General features: G+C 44.1%; 1 protein-coding gene across 7 annotated transcripts in view; it reads left to right on the top strand.

Annotated features, from left to right (window-relative positions):
* NTRK3 (neurotrophic receptor tyrosine kinase 3) overlaps positions 1-19,512 on the top strand; it is a gene marked incomplete at its 3' end in the record, with an annotated part of 361,952 nt that overhangs the window by 46,757 nt on the left and 295,683 nt on the right. For all 7 annotated transcript variants that reach the window (XM_080914000.1, XM_080913999.1, XM_080913997.1 and 4 more), the window contains exons 2-3: positions 15,641-15,715; positions 16,383-16,454. In XM_080914000.1, coding sequence (XP_080770126.1) covers positions 15,641-15,715; positions 16,383-16,454 — 147 coding nt within the window. The remainder of the gene's footprint in view (positions 1-15,640; positions 15,716-16,382; positions 16,455-19,512) is intronic.

The following is a 19,512-nucleotide window of genomic DNA, read 5'->3' as shown; positions in this document are numbered from 1 at the left end:
GCAGAATCCTGAATCTCCTCTTGGAAGCATGTACAAAGGAAGGGGTTCAGATAGCAACTTAGTGCATCAGTCACATTTGTGCCCTGAAGCTGCCATTAAGAGCTTTGAATGCTGTACACCAGCATTTATCCCAGGAGTCTGAAAATGAAATTCTCTGGGGACAGGCCCAAAGGACTAGGCCTCTGAAGCACATTGGCTGCTTCCACAAAATGCTTTACATGGTGCCCTGACCCTGTGTCTTGAAATGCTGGGCCTCCTGAGATATCCTCGGTGGTCACAGCTAATCTCTCCCATGTTCAAGCAACCCTTCATATTAATGAGGTGCTAAAAGTGAGCATGGGGGTTCTGTTCAGGGTTGCAGGTAAAGCAAGAGAAATCCCCCCCCAGGGACACCAGACATCAGGATGAAAGAGCGGACACACAGTTGGTGCTTTATAAGGAATGAGTTGAGTTCTCAGACCTGCTGATGAAGTCATCCTGGCTCAACCATCCCTGCCCAGGTTTTAGAGGTGAACCATAGGTTAAAGATGCCCTGGGATGCTAACTGGGCCAGGCAGGAAGGAACTAAGGGAAGGGATCTGGTGTGGAAAGACTTCATGGCCAGAACAGTGGGTTGGGGGTAAGCTCAGTGGGCAGATAGCCTCATGGGAAGTGCTTTGATAGCTTCTGTCCCCTTTCCCTGACATATAGGGGGCAGGAGTGCTGTTTGTGGTAAGACCTGAACTCAGAAGAGATGTGGAACAACCTCTGTCTTCCTAAATTATAGGTTTTCCTTTACATGTACTCTTGGGGGATGGGGGTACCATCATTTCAGAAGGAACCAAACCTTATTTTAGAAGACAGGAGTGTCTGCTTTGCCATGCTTCTGGGATCTTCTTGTGAACTACATTGTTGTAGACCTCAACATGGGGAATACCTTCAAGGCAGAGGCTGAGGCCGACTTTCCCCAGTTTCCCAGAGTTTGGAGTTATAGGATGTTCCAGCACGTTGACCTTGAAGTTTCTACTCTGCAGAAACATCTGCATCCTCTGGGGCAATGTGCAGGTGCCCCAAGCTCCTGGCCACTGCTGCTTATCATCCTTACTACATTCCCCTTTCTTGTCCCTCTGTGAGGTCCCAAGGGGTGCCTCAGCCTCCCTTTGCTGATCTAAACGACTCTTTTTAAGGATCTGATGGTGAAGCTGGCATCTCAGGAAATAAGAGAAAGTACATAATCCATACCACTTTTGGTATGGAAGTTGAATCAAGAGCCCTGCTTGATATTGGAGATACTGAAATAGAATACAAAGAACCTGACTTAAGGACCTAAAGTTCTGGGGCTGGGGAAAGTTGGCCTGTTGGTATAAGAGGATATCATGGGTGTCCTATGAGACACTTGGCGATCTGTGAGGAATTGGTATTCGCTGGCACCCACTTAAAGCTGTGAATTTGTTTAAACTGAAGTCCACCTTCATAGCTGTGGGTAACTCGGGCAGCTGACGGTAATCCAAATGTCAATCATTGGCTCTCTGCTGCTGCCTTCCCACCCTATCCTTACTCTGTCCCTTGATTTAGGAACAAAGCTTAGGAGGAAACATGGGATACTCTGATCCAACATGTTAAGCAGTCTGTTTTGCTCTGTGTTTGTACTCTACCAGAGATCAGCTATTTTTTAAAGCAAATACTTGTTTGCACTCGAGTGCGTGTGTGTGTGTGTGTGTGTGTGTGTGTGTGTGTGTGTGTATGTGTGTATCTCTGTGTGTGTATGAATAGTTAGAGGCTGGAGGCCAACCTAGAGAGTCTTCCTTTAGCATGGTCTACCTCATTTCTTTGAAGCAAACTCTTCTTAGTAAACCTAGATCTCAAGATCTCACCAATTCATCTAGATGAGTTGGCCGCACTCCATGAATGAGCTTATCCCTGCCTTTGCCCCTTCCTGAAGTACCCCTTCCTGAAAGAGTTGCCTGTGTTTATTTTTTAATTTTGGGGCTTCTTTGGATTTGAACTCAGGTCCTCATGAATGTGTGGGAGAATTTTACACACTGAGCCAAATCTCCAGCTCCTGAAATAACTTTTAAGCACCTAGAGATTGCATTGATAGATTGATTGATTGTGAGTGCTCATTTGTGTATGCATGTGTGACATGGCACATGGGTGGAGCTTAGAGGGCAACTTGCATGAGTGTTTCCTGTCAAGTGGGCACTGGAGATTAAACGTGCATCTGAGGGTCATCAGGCTTGAAAAGCAAACATCTTTACCTGCTGAGCTATCTAGACAGTCCCAAAATATATTTTTTTAAAGAGTTGGCACATATACAAAGTAATAGTTTTCATTATGACTTTTTAAAATGCCTGTGTGTCATTATAGGTCATTCTTATTCATCTTTCTCTACCACTGTCTTCTCCAGTTAGTGCCTATTTTAATTATCAGTGCCAGCTCTATGACAGGGACTTTGTGACTGGGGAAAGGGGTCCCAGGAAAGGATGTTATAAGTTAGGGACATCTGGGATGAGTTTTGAAGAACAAGAAGCAGAGGAGCTCAGATGTCAGTCAGCATGTTTTTCTCTGTCCTGTTTTGTGCATTTCTATCTTTTCACACTGAACTCCAGTCTATTCACAGACCTTGGACAGCTCTTCCCAGCTTCAGGATGGAGCTCACTAACTCTCAGCTCCTCTCTGGGACATCCTGTGTGGTCCAAACACTCTTTTCTTTGCTGAGCTGAGCTGAGCCCAGAAGGGCAGGAGACATGAGGGCAAACAAAATAAATAGAATGCACCCGTCTTTGTTGTTAAGGAATTTCTGCTCTCACAAGGGAAGCCAGGCAAATAATGCCGAGTCTCACAGGTGACAGGATCGCATACATACATCAGCAGCTGCACAGAAATAATTCCCCAGTCATTGGAGGGTGAGGCTGGGATCACTGAGTGACTGCATCTGGGTGGTGATGGGTGGCTTGATAAAAGCTTAGCGGAGAGGAGAAGATGCCTTTATCAGAAGCCCGGAAGATATTCAATTACACAGAGACTCCCTGGCCTGAAAGCCAAGGGACTGCAGGACCAGGAGAATAGCTCAAAGGGAGCACAAACATGGGGAAATCTGGCAAGTGTGTCTTTGGCTAACACGTAAACTGGAGGCTGGGTTCCGAGTGAGGAGGAGTGAAGGTTGGTAGACATGGACATGGAGGACCACTGCATTCTCAGCACAGCCTCAGCCACTATAGTCACACACAGAGGCACCATAATGGCTGACCTTTACTATCAGCTTAAATGACTTTAGAACCACCTAGGAGTCTAGGGAGGCTCTTTCCGGAAAACATTAACTGAGACAGGAATAGTTAGCTACTCTGGACGGAGACGGTATCACCCATGGGCTGTGTGCTTAGATGGAATGGAAGGAGGTGAAGAGTGAGGCCAGGTGAGTTCCAGGATTCTTTCCCTGCTTCTTGTTTGCCACAAAGAAACTTTTTGCCACAAGCTACCACTGCAATGATGTTTTGCTAGGTGTACAGGCCCACCTTCAGTAGACGGAACTCTTTGATACCGTGATCCATAATGCACCCTTCCTCTTTTCAGTTGTTTCTGTTGATACAGTGAACAAAAATAACCAATATAGTCATTCTCCCTTCCATGGTGGCCCAGATCCCTGTCTTCAATTCTTACACAATCCACGGGCCAGTTTTCTTTTTGGAAAAGAAAAGAAACATTCTCTGAACTATAGCATATTTAAGGTGACAGGTTGGGACTGTTACCAACACCATTTAAAATCATCTTTATGGTGCCTGCATGAGATATTACCACGGTTTCCATTGTATTGAAGGCAAAGCTGAGGCCACAGGAGGTGACCTTATCTGTGGAAGGTGGAACTTAAGATCACAGTTGGCACCCTAACTTATTAAATTTCCACTGTGCTAATCTTCTTCAAAAAGTCCAGGGAGGAACAGGTTTTGGAGGTTCTAGGCAGGCCGATGCTTCTGTGAACACGAGCACACCTCCCTGAGTAGCCTGATTTTCATGTGGTGAAAGGGAGAGAAGGTATAGGAAGGAGTGGAATATGAGTCACAAAAGCCATCACATAGGTCCCATGATGGCTCCCTGTCTCTCAGCTTTACTATGGACCTGCACCCCAGGGAACCAGTGCAGTAAGTGAAGATGATACACAGAGAACTGGAAAATTTGTTGTTCCCATCCAAGGGTCTACAGCTCCTTACATACCTCCTCCTCCATCACACGGTTTCCAACAGGTTTAAAGCTTTTTAGTAGAAATTCTGCTTTAGTGAGAGAGCTATTTGTTTGCCATCAGGGAGGGCTTGAGCCTGCCAGGAACATGTTCCATGTTATTTTGAGAAAGTGGAGCCTTAGAACAGAATAGAATATGAAGATTAGAAGTTGAAGGGTCTGCTAAAATATCACTTTATGCTTTTGAGCATAAGTGTCTCAGACACAGAGACAAAATAAATCATTAGAAGTACAAGGAAAGAGATACTGATGGGACATGAATCTGGGAGGAAAGATGTCAGAAAGCCTCTTGGATACATATGATCTATAGACGATACTCTCATTGCCCCTCCATGTTATGTGACCATGGCAGACATCACTAATTGATCATAGCGTGTGTTACATATTCTACTACAGATTTGTGAGCACAGCGGTCTTGCTAACTCACTGGTATTGTACACATGTTAGGTCTTCTCATGGTTCCTGCCATGCTGGTCAGGAGGACTCAGGGAAGTATTTGGGAGATTTCAGAAGTTAAGAACAAGCTGTTTTGTTCACATTTTCTTTTTGTGTTGAGAGAAATACGTGTCATGATAACAAGAACTCCAGGACAGGGAACAGGTTAGGCATGAAGGATGTCGATTCAGAACTGGAATTAATTTCTAATTTGTAGTAATTGAAGTCATGTGAGTAGAAAGGTCATTTCCAAAAGAGTGAACATGTGGGGGGAAAGAACAGATGGTTTATTGCTGGAGGAGAGGAAAATGGTTATGATGCTGGAGCTGGGGAGACAAAAGGTCAGAGAACATTTCCTTTCCTTGGTGAGGATAGAAGCCCATCTTCTCAGCTCCCTACATGGAGCCCTTTGGGACCTTCAGAAGCTCCAGGACTACTCTGATAAGAACGCACATTACTTCCTTCCCTTTAGATTCTGAACGACAACCAGTGTCTCTCAAAGGATCTGGCTCTCTGTATCCCTCTTCTGCTGAGGTCTATCTCATTCTTCATTCCACTTATAATTTTTTTTTATCTCTTTGGCTTGTTCACTTTTCAGCCTCATGTGTGCAGAGCAGAGAGCCAAGAACCGTGAATGGCATCCTGTCTTTCTGATGGTTACCTCGACTAATCACTCTGACACTTTCAGGTTCTGGGATAATTATTCTTGCAAAGTCAAGATCCCCCCTTCTTCTCAGTGACCTGGAATTACCCTCTAACAATGAAAATGCCCTGAGCTCTGGAGCGACTTCTCCATATTAACTCTAAGACACAGTGCAGTGAGAAAACCTACCCTTTTAATGGGGGAAAATATTGCCCTCATAAGTCTTTATGCAATGCACTTGAGCTTAATGCTCACTTACCAATTTGCCTTTATAACTTCCATATTGAGTGAATTAAGTCCTCCATGCGGGTAGTTATTAAAGAAGTGATAAGTGCTTTATAATTCAGTAAACGGTGGCCTGGCCATTTCATATTTTTCTGAGGAAATTGACCACCTGAAAGGCAACACTCTCAGAACCCCCGAGGCCAGCTGATCTTAGGCTCAGAGCTCACATTGTCACGGCTCTTTCCAGCCAGCTGCTTGGGCCAGAATAGGACTCATCTTTTTGTTCAGGCTTTCTCCTCTAAGGATCACTGAGTAAGAAGGGTCAAAGTCAACATCTGTGTCTTGCCCTGGGCTCTTTCCATTCCTTTTCCGTCCTCGTTAAAAGTTAAGATGTCTAGCGGGCTCTGGAGCTGGATGATACAGTAGGCTCTTATCTGCATGGGGGGGGGGGGTCCGTTTCCCAGGGACACAGGAATTCCAGGCTCTGGTTCCAGTGCATAAACACTGTTTTGTCCATGTCTTAGTCTCCTTAGACAGCTGGAAAAGATGCTGATTCTCCTGAAGACCTTGGTAGCCATTGCTTTTTAAAGATTTGATGTAAGTTCATCATGTTCTGAGGAGGAGCAGTCAGTTATTTATGTTTTCCAACACATGCAAGGACCTAGACTGCTGTAGATTGAACAAAACCCAAATTCTACTTGCTCTTCTGGACCTTGCACTCTACCGCAAGAGAAAGATTATACACGGGAAACCACAAAAGGGAGGGATTGTGACTACCAGGATAAAGGAGATAATAGGGCAACATAGTGTAGTCTTGGTGCTATTGACACTGGAGGTTGGAGAAAATTTTGTTATGGGAGATTGTCTTGTATACTGTAGGCCGTTAACAACTAGATTCCAATGATGCCTTTCAGTAAAGGCAAAATATCTCTAGGTATTTCTATATTTTTTATGGAAACACGATCACCCTAGATTGAAGGTTATTCATCTTGTAGAAGGTTATAGAAAATGGATGGTTATCAGCTACGTTGGTTAGAGAAAGCCACAGCAGCCAGTGGCATTTTAGAGTCTCTTCAGTGGCATCTTGGCTAAAGGAAACAGCAGATTCAGGAAAAGGGCCCTGCTGGAGGGAGGGTGCTTGGGGTCCTGGAGAAAACGCAGGATACTAATGAGGGAAAAGGCAGTTGAGCTAAGGGGGAGCTTTGAGCTGTGGATGAAGGGGTATGAGTCACATCACATACCACTTGTTTGGCCTTCATGAAGTCTGAATTTTTATCACAACTGCCAAGTACAGAAAATAAACTCACTGAATGTTTGAGTCCTTGTTTATGTTCAAATTTATCATGAGTTTCAAAATGCTCATACAGGCTTCTGTGTGGAAGACAGTTTTATTCAAGTGAGTAGAAGCAATGGCCATGATTTGGAGGGAATGGTCTTTGTGAGAAGCAGTGGAGTATGTACTGACAGCTTAGATGCTGAGACAGTGGGAGAGGTGGAGTTTGGTTTGCACAACTGAAGGTTGGTTGCAAATACAATTTACTGAGGCAGAGAAAACTCTGAAGTAGAAAACAAGGGCTGCTACTGGATCTAATAAACTACAATATGAGAACCTAAAGAAGGAAAAATGTCTTGTTAGAGGCAGCCATTGAGGCAAAGACATCATTTTCAGATGTTGCTTAAGACAAACACCTGGCTGAGATCATCTTGGCTATGAGGGAAATAGGTGAAAAGAGGAACCTCAGGGTAGGACCCGGAAGACACTGACATTTGGGAATCTAAGTATGTAGAATCAACAAAGGAGGCTAAAAAGGGATGTCAGAGACTAGGCCACAACCCGGGAGACTGTGCAGCCAGGGATGCCAGAAGTACAGTGTGCTTCAAGAAAAAAAAAAAAAAAAAAAAGGGACAATGATGGAGACACCAAGATGAGAAATACCGAGCCTTTTCAGTTTGGTTCCTGTACTGCAGAACAGAGACAAAAGAAGTTTAAGTATCAAAGTGTGTGTGTGTGTGGGGGGGGGGGCAGGAGTCTAATCTCTGACTATGGATAAATCTTTTGAAAATCCTTGCCATAATGAAGGGTACTGGCATGAACTGGTGGCTTAAGACCATGGCATCCGACATGGACTCGAGAGGCAACTGTGTATGTGGGTCTTTAGAAGCTTTAGGGCTATCTTCTTTTTGCTTTTAGCTTCATAATGATTCCTCAGGATTCCTGCTCTATCTAAGGCATTAGCTAAGCCTATACTCTAAGCCAAATCTTTCTTGGGGATCATCAGTGTAATGTGAGGTCAGACTTGAGTTCTGGTCTACTCAAGGGATCAGGGATCAGGGCCTTTCAGGTAACCAGCATGGGGACCATGGTATACGAAGGTTGAATGCCCTACTGGAGGCTTTCCAGGTATGTATTTACTCTGCTGCAGCAGCTGCCCCTATTTGAGATTCTGGAATTAAGTGGAAAACAAGACAGATCCAATTGCTGTTCCCATGCATTATGGTTCTAGTGTAGATGCCTTTATGACAAAATGTAATAAAATAATCAAATAAGACTATTATGCATGGCTATTAAGGCCACAAAGGAGACAAACAGAACTTGTGCTAGAGAAGAACTGGAGGAGAGATAGGGGGTTGTGAGCACAGAGGTAGATAAGGCTGGCTTCTCTGAGCATGGGAGACCTTGGCAGAGACCTGGAGGAATTAAAGGAGTCAGGGCTCCCTGTAGAAGGTTCTGTTGGGAATACTGTTTCATGGCAAGAACAGAAGCCCGGCCAGTGTGGCTGGAGCTAACCCAACAAAGGGAGTGTGTCCAGAGGAGGGGCCCTGCTGGCACACTCACGTAGGGTTTTGCTTGCCATGGCCTGATGCTTGGGACTGTTGTAATTTCCACAAGAAACCATGGAAGCTTTTGATCCCTCTGACACATAGACTGATGAAAGAAAAGAATGAAAACAAGAAGAGATCGAAAGTGGTGGTTATTTGACACAACCATAATATGCGAGCTGGGGTCAGTGTGCCACAATAGCCCAAATGAGAACAGTGAGAACAGAGATGCAGTTAGACTGGGGAAGCAAGGGGAGGACAGTCAGGCCAGGGGTTAGGACAGAAGAGTCTGGAACAAAGGGAACAGGTCGACTTGCTGGTAAAATCTCACTCGGGAATATGATCATTGTTACTGGGGCAACAGAGGGACCGTGCCCTTGATCTTTTCTTGTTAGGGCATAGCATCTCAGCACCTGAAGAGCACAGGTGTGCCCACATACTTTCTTCATTCCTGGCAAGGGCTTTGGAAATAGTCAGCAAACCAGAACAGATGCTGCCTCTCCCATCTGTTAGCCTTAGGATCTGAACGCGCTTTTCTGTATCTGAGGGCAGGTCCCAGATGCTTGCTGTGGTCTCTGGCACACACATGCTTGTATGCTGGTGTGCTATTATCTTTGCATGCTGGAGTCACCATCTCAAGCCACCCTGCTCTCTACATCCCATGTGCCCCTGGCTCTCACGTTTGGTTCTCCAGGCATCCAATTTCCCAATAGCAGCTGTCAAGGGGAAAAGCTGGTGGCTTGGTGAGTATGCTCCCAAGCAGCTCCTCCCCAGACCCCTTGAGGCCTGAACTTCATGGAGCTGTTGTTCTGGAAGGCTTGTTTATAATGCTAAACATAACATAATTGAAAGTTAAGCTGCTGTCTGGATCACTAGGCATAATATGGCTAGATAACAAATCAATTTTCTCATTGCCCCATAAAGCTTCAGAGTCAAATAAATGCAAGGCACATTGTGTATATTGTGACACATGCACACATACATACATATGCACACACACACACACACACACACACACACACACACACACACACACACACACGGGTTCTAATGTTGACTCATTAGGAAGTAGACTTGGAGACTCATCTCTTAAGCAGCCAACTTACATTTCAGGTCAGGCTCCCTGTTAGAACAAGACTCAAAGAAACATTAGGTTTATCTGGGGATTGACTGGAGAGAGGAAACCTTTGTATGTAACCTTGGGTTTTGAAGGTATTTAGTTCTGTAATAGAGGAGTTGGTACTTACATATGAAAACAAACCAAAACTAAACCAAGAAACAATGATTTTAACTACCCCTTTCCAGGAGGCCAAGCCAAGAATAGATACAATGACTGTCGTGATAGTGAGCACTTAGGGACCACCAGATGAACATGGATTATGATTTTACATCCTAGAAAACACCATTTATGTGGTAACTTCAGAGATCTAGAAAGAGAAGGGAAGCAAAGAAGTAAGTATTGTGTGTGTGTGTGTGTGTGTGTGTGTGTGTGATTCTTTTCAAATGCTTTGAAACCTTTCCAGATCATATTGATTCTTACTGAGAATACCCTTCCACCATTAATAATGTCATTCTCTGACCGCACCCTAGCTGTGTGCATTTGCTCTTGAATATATATGCACACTGCTGCTCTAACCCTCACACCACCGACTTGCCATAGGGAATGTGAGGATCGCTGAGGTTTGAGTATCTGGCCTGACAGCATTCAGGTCTCAGCTCTGAGACTGTGGCCTGTCTAGGCCAGACTGCCTCCATCCATCAGCCTTTAGCTGCTGTGCTCCAAGGGGCTGCAGAGGAGACTAGCACAATGCATTGGAAGAGGCTGCCTCAGGGCCTCCCACATCCTAATATCAAATAAACAACTGGAAAAGTGCTAAAATGAATGGGCCTCTCAAGATGGAAATCCTATATATTGAAAGCCCAACTGAGTCAAGGGAATGAGCTCTGTCCACTTGAAAAAGCTTCTGAAGACTTTGGGGTGTCAGGGCCCAGTAGACATTGTTGCTATAGTGTAGGGTTGTCAAGAGACTGTGACTCTGTGTGCTGTGTTTGAGAAGTCAGGGAGATAAGGACTACATTCTAGGGAGAGGAAAGAAAAGGTGTAGCAAGGAACTTGACAATGCAAAGGTTTTACATTTAAATTTAGTTGTCTGGAGAATTTGGTTTTGAAGAACAGCTCATTAATAACGGTGTGAAGTCACGTTGAAAAGAACAGCAATGTGACAGAAAGGGGGAAGAGAGAAAAAGCTGGAAAAGAGGCAGTGTGAGGCCTTCTGTGGCTGCAGGAAGCATGATACCAAGTCCAACCCACCCACTTCATGTCTGGTCAAGTACCTAAGGGACAGAAACTTTTAGATGGGAAAAGGTACCCTGATCCTCTTGTGGATTTCTCGCACCTTCTTTTTCCTCCTTTGCACCATTTTTATATGGCAGCAGATGTCTTTATGGTCTAGAATTTTCTAGATAGAGGAATACAGACATTAGATACTGGGATTATAAAGGAAAGAGGACATGTTCTTAATTAAAATATGGACCACGCTGTCTGTACCAACCAATTTTCAGGTTCTTGTAGAATGCCAGGTCATTTCCATATTGGCTTATGTGAAACAAAAAGCAGAAGAAAAAGCAATGGGACAAAGCATCATCTAATTTATTCAGGCACAAAAGGGCTGTGTATCCTCAATTAGTACTTAATTTATGCTTTGTCATAGTCCAGAATGGGCTATGAATTAGGAACCTTGGTCCCAAGTCTCTAGGATTCAGAGATGGCTGTTGTGCGGTATGGAGAGGGGTTAGCTTTATTGTGCTGAGGAGGAATTGCATAGTCACCCCTTGACTATGTACTGCCTAAGCCGTGTTTTATGAGATCCATCTTGATTCCAGTGGGATAAGCTGCACCCGTAAGTCTGGTCTGACTCCTGAAGTTGTCACGGACTGTCACATTTTGTTGCTCTCACTGGAAAAGGGGTGAGCATGGGGTCTTGGCAAAGTGGTGGTTTTACAGCTTTATGAAGAGGCAGTGTAGAAGCTCCGGGGCAGGAAACTGAGATGAACACGGGAGGAGGCTGTTAGCAGGTAGATCTCATTAATAACTTGTTCACCCCCCTGACTAGAGAGGGTCCTGAAATCCATCACTTTTGAATTTCTCTCCGAGACTCACTGATGTAAGAGCAAGCTTCTTGTTTTGGACCATAGTGTTGGATGCAAAGCAATCATTTTCAAAAGCAATGTTTTAAGCCACAGGACTCTACTAGCTTTGATGACAACTTGGACAGGTGCTTTATGTGATATGGAAAAAGTCTTCCTCTCAGAGCTGGGGATACCTGAGACAGACACTTTGCCAAGGGTCTGTCCTGTGTGTCTCTGTTCCCTACCCACCAGATATTAATGTTATTCTCTCCCCAGTAATGACAATCAAAACTGTCTACAGATATAGATATTATGGGACACAAAATTACCTCCTCTTGAGAATTTTGCTATTAACAACAGCAACAACAACAACCAAAACCAAACACGGGAAGCAATGTATGTAAGGTAAGGAAGAGAGCCCAGGTACAGCTCTTTGGCGTCTCTCTACCCTCTCTTTCTTGCTACTGATTGGAGAAGGGACACAGGTGAAAACAGGGCTGTGGGTCCTTATGGGGACCTTAGTTTTCACACATTCGCCATCTCCCATCTTTCCTGAGATCTCTTCTTTTGATGCTATAGCAGGCTTTGTGAGACATCTGAGGGGGGGGCAGGTTTGGCTCCTGTCGCTCCTACACCACGGTTTACTTAAGCCCTGACCTTCCTTTAAAAACGTGTACTTATTGAACTGGAATACCCAGAAAAAGCACCAGACATGGAGAACCCCATGTACTGGCACTAAGTGCCTCTTCCCCTATTTGGCGTTAATTGTCCCCTCTTACCTCATCCTATTCATTATACTTTGTAGAGCCAGCCTTTTCCATTGAAACTTGTGGCCTTCTAATATTAGCCAGAACAGTTACCATAAGTGACCTGCCTTGTTTGGTACTAAGCAGTGAGTCATAAAAGACTTGGCAGGAGCCGGCCAACCTTATTTGCAAATGTCAAGGCTGCACCTTCCCTGGTGTGCGCCTGCTCTATCCTGCCCTTACCCACCACAGGGATTTTCTTTCTTTCAAATATCAGCCTACTTAAATATACATAAATATTCATTTTTGTTGCTGTTGTTTGTTGTTCTTGGTATGTTCACGTCATGCATGTGTTTGCGTGTGTGTGTGTGTGTGTGTGTGTGTGTGTGTGTGTGTGTGCCTGTAAAGACAACCTAGAAAAATTAGTCCCCCCCCCTTTAATCTTATATTTCTAGAGATTAAATTTAGGTTGTCAGTGTTCTGTACCTGGTGATTCACAAGTGCTTTCTTGAAGTTGTTTTCCTGAAAGTCACAGTGACAAGTTTTCTGTTCTTCTATCCTGCCATGATGGGTCATTGAAGTCAAAGGTGAACCCTATTCTTTTGCAATTAAGAATAATCTATGGCTAAGAAATGACAATTTCTAACAGAAGAAGCATGAGTCCATCCGTACTAAAAATAACAAGGAAAAAATCCCCTTGTCTAGTGCCTTCCAAGGACTTATATGTCTCCAGCCCTGCAAGGGCTCATGGTTGTTGTATTTTGTGGTATTGGGATTGAAAGTTGGAATCTCATTTAAGCTAGAGGAGTAGCAAGGCTTAACCCCCCAGTTTTCCAACCCCCACCCCATTCCTTTCCTCAAGCTCTCACCAACACACACCTGTTTCCATGTAATTGTTATGAAGCAGGCAGTTTATTAACCCTATTTGACAGCTGAGAAAAGGAGGCACAGGCAGGTGAGGTGGTCTGGACAGGGCATAATTAGTGCAGCACTCCTGGGGCTAGGGTGAGCATTCTGCTGCAGCCTTGCTCTTGGCAGGGGTTGGCAAACTTTTTTTTTTCCCATAAAGAGCCAGAGAGTAAACCCCACCCTTGCAAACCGTATGGTCTGTGCAGCAATGATCCAACTTTACAACTAGAAGGTAGATGACAGTGAAGAGATCTGAGCACAGAAATGTAGATTTTTTTATCCAGTTCTTACAAGTCACGGTGTATGTTTTTTCTTTGATTTAAAAATAAAAAACAAAATATGAAAATAAACCTTATGTTTGAAACTATACAAATGCAAACAGTTGGCTGAGTTTGGCCCCAACCGCTGTTCTAGAACCCTGACCTGTAACCAGTCAGCAATGTGACTGTGATACCACTATTCCCTGACTGAGGAGCACTCAGAAGCAACAGAGGATTCTGGAGATAGTATTTAATGTCCTGGAGGTCTCCAAACTGATGCTTCACTAGCTTGTCAGTTCTCAGTGTGTGTAGGAGTCTTGGAAGGGTTCATTTATGAGCACAGATCATAAAGACTGAAGCAAAGTTTTAGGATGCAGTGATTGACATTTCTACCACCATTGAAACACATTTATAGAATGCTAATAAGGGCCAAGAAAAGTGATTTCTCTTATTTAAACAATTTGATTAATTGCTCCTTGTTGGAAACAGTTTCATGTAGGAAGCTGAGCCCCCATGAACGAAGAACATTATGATCTCCTTGGTATTTGACATGACCCATGGCCTAGAAATATACACTGGAAGGGCTTAGTGGCGCAGGTGGTCTTAGTCCTCTTGTCTTTCCTTACATCTGATATGTTGTTGGTGTTCCTACCTTGGTAAGACCAGGGCATGAAAACTGCCTTGAAACCATGAGGCTTCCAGAGAGAAGGCATTAGAGCTAGAGGCCAATGCCAACCTGGCCACCTGGTCAATGTCCCCAACAAATGCCAGTGCTTCTGGCTACTTCATGGGGGCTCTGGGAGAATGTGTTTCAAAATGGGCCTTTGGCATATCTTCTCACTGTGTGGCTCTGAAATGCTGCCAGGAGTCCTGGCAGCCACAGGCACACTGCCTTTTTGGCTCTAGTTGGACTGGGTGGCAGATGGTAGAACCATTGGTGTGGTCGGGCAAGGGAGGAGCTGTCTGGGGAAAAGTGATGGTCACTTTTCTGGCCAGCGTGTGCCTTGGGTAACTGTAATATTTAATGAAATGGTGCTGAGATTTTTTGTATATTGAAACCTCTGGATATTGAGGAAGGAGGAGTCAGGTTCTAAGAGGGCTGGGATAGATCATTTCCTAGGATCTTCTGGTATCCCATGGAAGGTCAAATTTCATACACTTTTAGAGCAACAAAAGGGTCTCGGTAATCAACAATGGAATGGTTTTCTTGGGCACTCCAAAAGCAAGAATGAAGGAATGTTTGACCCTTGTCAGGAACTAACAAAAATTAGATGCACACTCATGATTAGCCTTAGTTTTATAACAACAGTCTTGAATTTCTTTGCTTTGAGCTGGAGTTTATATACTGATCCAGTTAATAATGGTTTGTATGTGTTGATAAAGAGCTTCAATTAACATTGACTTTTGTCTCTGATTAATCTGAGAATATGAATTAATTATTAATTGATACAGTCTTCTTGCTTGATACAACCCTCTTTAAAAATGGAGGTCTCGTGGGAAAGGTCTAGGAAGAGATCATTGTAATAGAAGCAAAAGGCTCTGTTGTGGTAGGGTACCTCTCCTTCACAAAGAAACAGGGGACTCTGATTGGTTAACAGAAGTGCTTAATCTGCAATCTCGCCTCAGACATGAAACTTGAGCTTGGTTCCCATGTCACACTCTTTCTACCTCCCCATGGTGCCTCTGAGTTCCTCATCTCTGGAGTTTCTTTTTTGTACATCTCAATTCATTGGTTTCCTTGAGCTCGAATCGAAATGAACCGTGGTTATGCAGATGCAGTGCTCCTCCGTGCCCTGGTGTATGCATAGGCCGCAAAAGTCTTTTCCCTTATCTTGTTTGCACTGAAGCCATGCCCTTAGGCAAGCCCTGTCCCCTCCCTAAACCACATCATTTATATTGTTTTTCTGCACAGGCATTAAGAGTATAAAAGAATCTAAAAAAGAGCCCTACCTTAGAAAATCCTGAATAGGAGCACGAAGGAAGTAAGTTGAGTCAACGTTTTGAGGAATGAGTTTGAAGGGTTCTCGAGGTGGGGAGAGATGCTGAGCAATCTGTCCCCAGGCTATATAATTAAAAGCCACGAGTCCCTCACTCCTGTGGTGAACCCCACCATCCAGAGGGGAGAAGATGAACTCGGGGTTAATTGGTGATTTGTCAGAAGTCATGGCTCATGCTCCAGGCTTCAAACTCATGTCTGAGTCTCAATTTGGTACCCTACCTCTTGCTTCAGTGAACTGACCTTTCCCATCTTCCTGCAGACACATAGAGAACTGGCGAGGCCTGCACACACTCAATGCGGTGGACATGGAGCTTTACACAGGACTCCAGAAGCTGTGAGTACATCAGGATGGCTTGCTAAAGAGGAACTGGGATGCTGGTCATCTTTTGTGCTGAAGTAGCAGTAATGGAAAGTCTGCTGCCTCAGTGTTTCTCCTCATTAATCCTTTTTGGGGATGGCTAGCATCACCCATTTTGGGGGTGTTAGGGGACACCTTGGTTCAAACAGTCCTGGAGGTTGCCCAAGGTTAGGATTTCAAGGCAGCTCTGCTCCAAGTTATGCTGGGATGTGTTGTTCATTCTTCAGCTCTGTGCTTGGCACAATCCTATACTGTACCCCCATTGTTAGATTCCCATTCACCACTACAGTGGACTTCTGTGTTTTAAATATGGGTGACCAAGAGTGAGGAGGACGAAGAGGAGGAGGAGGAGGAGCAGGAAGAGAAAGCATAAAGAGACTAAAGTCTCTTTGACTCTAGACCATTAGGAGCCCTAATTCTCAATTGCTGGTCAGAATGGGTAGTGATTAACTTCCAATAATGAATACTTATATCTCAACCTTCATCAAGTCTCCAAGGGAATTGGGTTCATATCTCTCATTGTGCCTGCATTTGGCCATCTAGGATCATTAGTGATAAAAGGAGCTATATACCTCTTGTGGGGGCTTGCCTTTTTTCTGGCTGTAACCCCTGGGGTTCTGATAACTGTCTTTTCTCTGTTTAGGACCATCAAGAATTCTGGACTCCGGAACATTCAGCCCAGAGCCTTTGCTAAGAACCCCCACTTGCGTTATATGTGAGTAGAACTGGGTTTTTGGAGAGGCTAAGGGGATACATGTAGGGCAATAGTCCTGAACAATGAAGCTGGTTTTGATATTTGTTGTCCTTGGCCAATCCTTTAACTTTCTTAGGCTTCCAGTTTTACTTTGGGATTTGGTAATCTCAAAGGTTGTCAGAAGGAAGCCAGGGCTTAGTAGGTGAGCTTCCTGGTTTCTAAGTTTCTACATTTTTCATAAGGAAATTTGGAATTTTGTGGTACTATAAATGACAGGGCTCAATGTGGAAAGGATTTTACTGAGGGTATATGTAGGATCATAGGAATGTGTATGTCTTGATGTTGGGAATCACAGGAAAGGCGAAAGCAAGACCAGACCAAGTGTGTCTAAGAAGAGTTTAGGTTCAATAAGAACCCAGAGAAGTGAAAACATTCATATAAAGTCACAGATCTTGATTTGAGATGGGAGAGAGAAAACCCATGCTCATGGGTTATCTGTCTACTTGGGCCTCTCTCACTCTGCCTTCTCTCCTGGCTATGGCTGACTAGTAGAACGGTTTCTTAGGGTGGTGGTTCAGGCTAGACTTTGAAGGAGCAGTATCAATCATATTGCTGCTTCTCTAAGTCTAGATCTGGATAGGTAGACTATGGGATTTGGAGGGAGGAAATTAATTTCTTGTGAAGCAAGGGAACATAAAAGGAAGCCCAGTAAGTAATCAGGGACTAGTCAATTAGCACCACCACAGGAATATACTTGTTATCTGGGTCAGCTCTTTCTCAAGAATAGACACATGCACCTTCAGTGGGTTTGCTCCCCAAAGAGTGGTGACTATACATGAACTGATGGCATAGTATCTGCTACAAGTTGGGAAGAAACAGAAGACTTACTGGAAGGTTGACTAGTCTTTTTTTTTTTTTTTTTTTTTTTTTTTTTGCCACTGGTAGCTGGCATTGTCAACAGAAGAGAGTCTACTGGGAAGAAATCTCTTATATATAAAAAAGCAGATCTTCTGAAAGATGTGGTGAAGAAGTGGAGAGCAGGGGACTTGGAGGGTCTATAGAGATCCTGAAGAATATGGTTGGGGAGTGGTTTCTTCTCACAGAGGTCCTGGCTATACTCTTGTGTTTTCTCAACCATGGAGTACATAGTTATTTATCTTTTAGCCACCTCTGCTTTGTGTTGAACTTTCTTCCTTTCCTTTGGAAATAGCAAACTTCATGGCCATTTCTTGGAGTCATTTATACTAACAGTGGGGGACCAAGACCTCCCTCCCAACTGTCTAATTCATTATTGCCCCACTCATCCTGTTTTATGCCCTATGACATTAGCCTCCTAGTATATGTACGTTCTTCGAAGCCAGCGTAGCTGCAACCAAAGAAGGGCCTTGGACCAGATGTTTCAGGTGTTTATTTTATTGGGGAATTTGAGCTTTGCTCTAAACGCTCCCAGTGGAAAAAAGCTTTTGACATCTGAGAGGTCTCCCTTTTCACAACATACAGAGGTCATAAAACCACATGTCCATGGCAGATCAGGTGGGAAAAGCTGGGGACTAGAGAGCCGCATGACAGTTCCAGCTGACTACTGTTATGTGAGATGCAGGCCAGTGTCACTAGACTTTTTGTTTATTCAAGATGAACAGGAATATCAGCACACGCCGAAGGGGCTTTGTTGATGTAGTAAGGACTTCAGAAGAGCCTGAAGGTTACAGACAGCAGAGAACCACAGGTCAAAGCATACAGTCTGGCTCATCCACGGGTACGATGAGCAAATTTTGTCCATTTATGATGACACACCCCAAATTCCTACTGAGTAAATTTCCCGGCAGCTTTGGGACATTTTCTCCTGGCAAATGGTCCAGGCCTCACTGCTCTCACATCTTCTATTTCTGTCTTCTAAATGCATTTACAAGTCTTCAGGCCCCAGCTGAGCAATCACAAGACGATCACTTACTAATTGCCAAGCCCTGTCTTGGCAGCTATTTCTTTCTTTTCTTTCTCCTTGCCTCTTCTTTTTATTTTTAAGGGAAATAGCCAAGAAGACTTCCCCCTCTCACCCCTTTGCACAGAATAAAAAGCAGGTATTTTTGCCCAAGTTATCTCAGTCATCGGACTAGGGCAACTGTCCCTCATCCATGAACTGTCACTGATTCTAGTGTAATTCTTCCTCACATTAGAAAATGAGCTTGTGATGTCAAGGTCAAGCTTTGGCAGCAAACATGGCCAGACATCAGAACTCTAGGTTTCCTTCAAGGTCTATGAGTGACTGACTATCTCCTATTGATTGCTTCAGTTTTCCCTCTATTGCCAAATGAGAAAAAAAAAAAGAGATATTGGGTGAATATGCATTCAGGAAAAACTATTCTGAGAGGCTGGATAGTTTTTAACCCTCGAGTTTAGATATAGGAGGCTCAAGGATAAGTACTTTTCAACTTAATAGGAATATCTGAGTGCGAGGCTGTAACGTGAGCAGAAAGGCAGTGTCTGTTCTAGGCAAAGACTACATGATCAATGCTCCGTATGGCTCTCAGCCCAGCCAACAGAGTTTAGAAATGATGCTTGCTGATAAGATAATGTGTTCTGCGATTGCTGCTTCTGGTGATCATACCCCAAGGGAAGGAGTTTGATGGCCTCAGTGGCCTCTCTGACCTCTCTTTGGATTTCTATTCCACAAACACACTCATCTTCCTCACGTCTATACTATTTCTTTCTTCAGTATCTACTGTCTGCTCTTCTTGAACATGGACAAATCAACCCTGATACATTTCTCACTTCTCTCTGCTTAGTCCCTCCTGCTGTAGATATGTCTAGATCACTCTAGATACTACTCACTGCAGCGGAGAGCTCAGCAGTGGATGAGCCTCTAACTACCTTCTTTCCGAAAGTTCTGAAGTCACATCTACTAACAGTATCGAATATGGATCATCCCCAGTCGTCCAAGACCCACTTCTAGAGCTGGTTCTTTTTTTTTTCCCATTAAGAAAGTTGTTTTCTCTAGCATGGCTCACACACAGACTGGGTCTCCAGGGGTGGTCCTCATATTCAGAGTACTGTAGTTGCCTTTTGTGAACTGGGCCCCAGT

Source organism: Micromys minutus, assembly GCF_963924665.1.
Source record: "Micromys minutus genome assembly, chromosome: 3".
NCBI lineage: Eukaryota > Metazoa > Chordata > Mammalia > Rodentia > Muridae > Micromys > Micromys minutus.
Note: the sequence above shows the minus strand (reverse complement) of the source record. Positions and strands in the feature narration are given on the sequence as shown.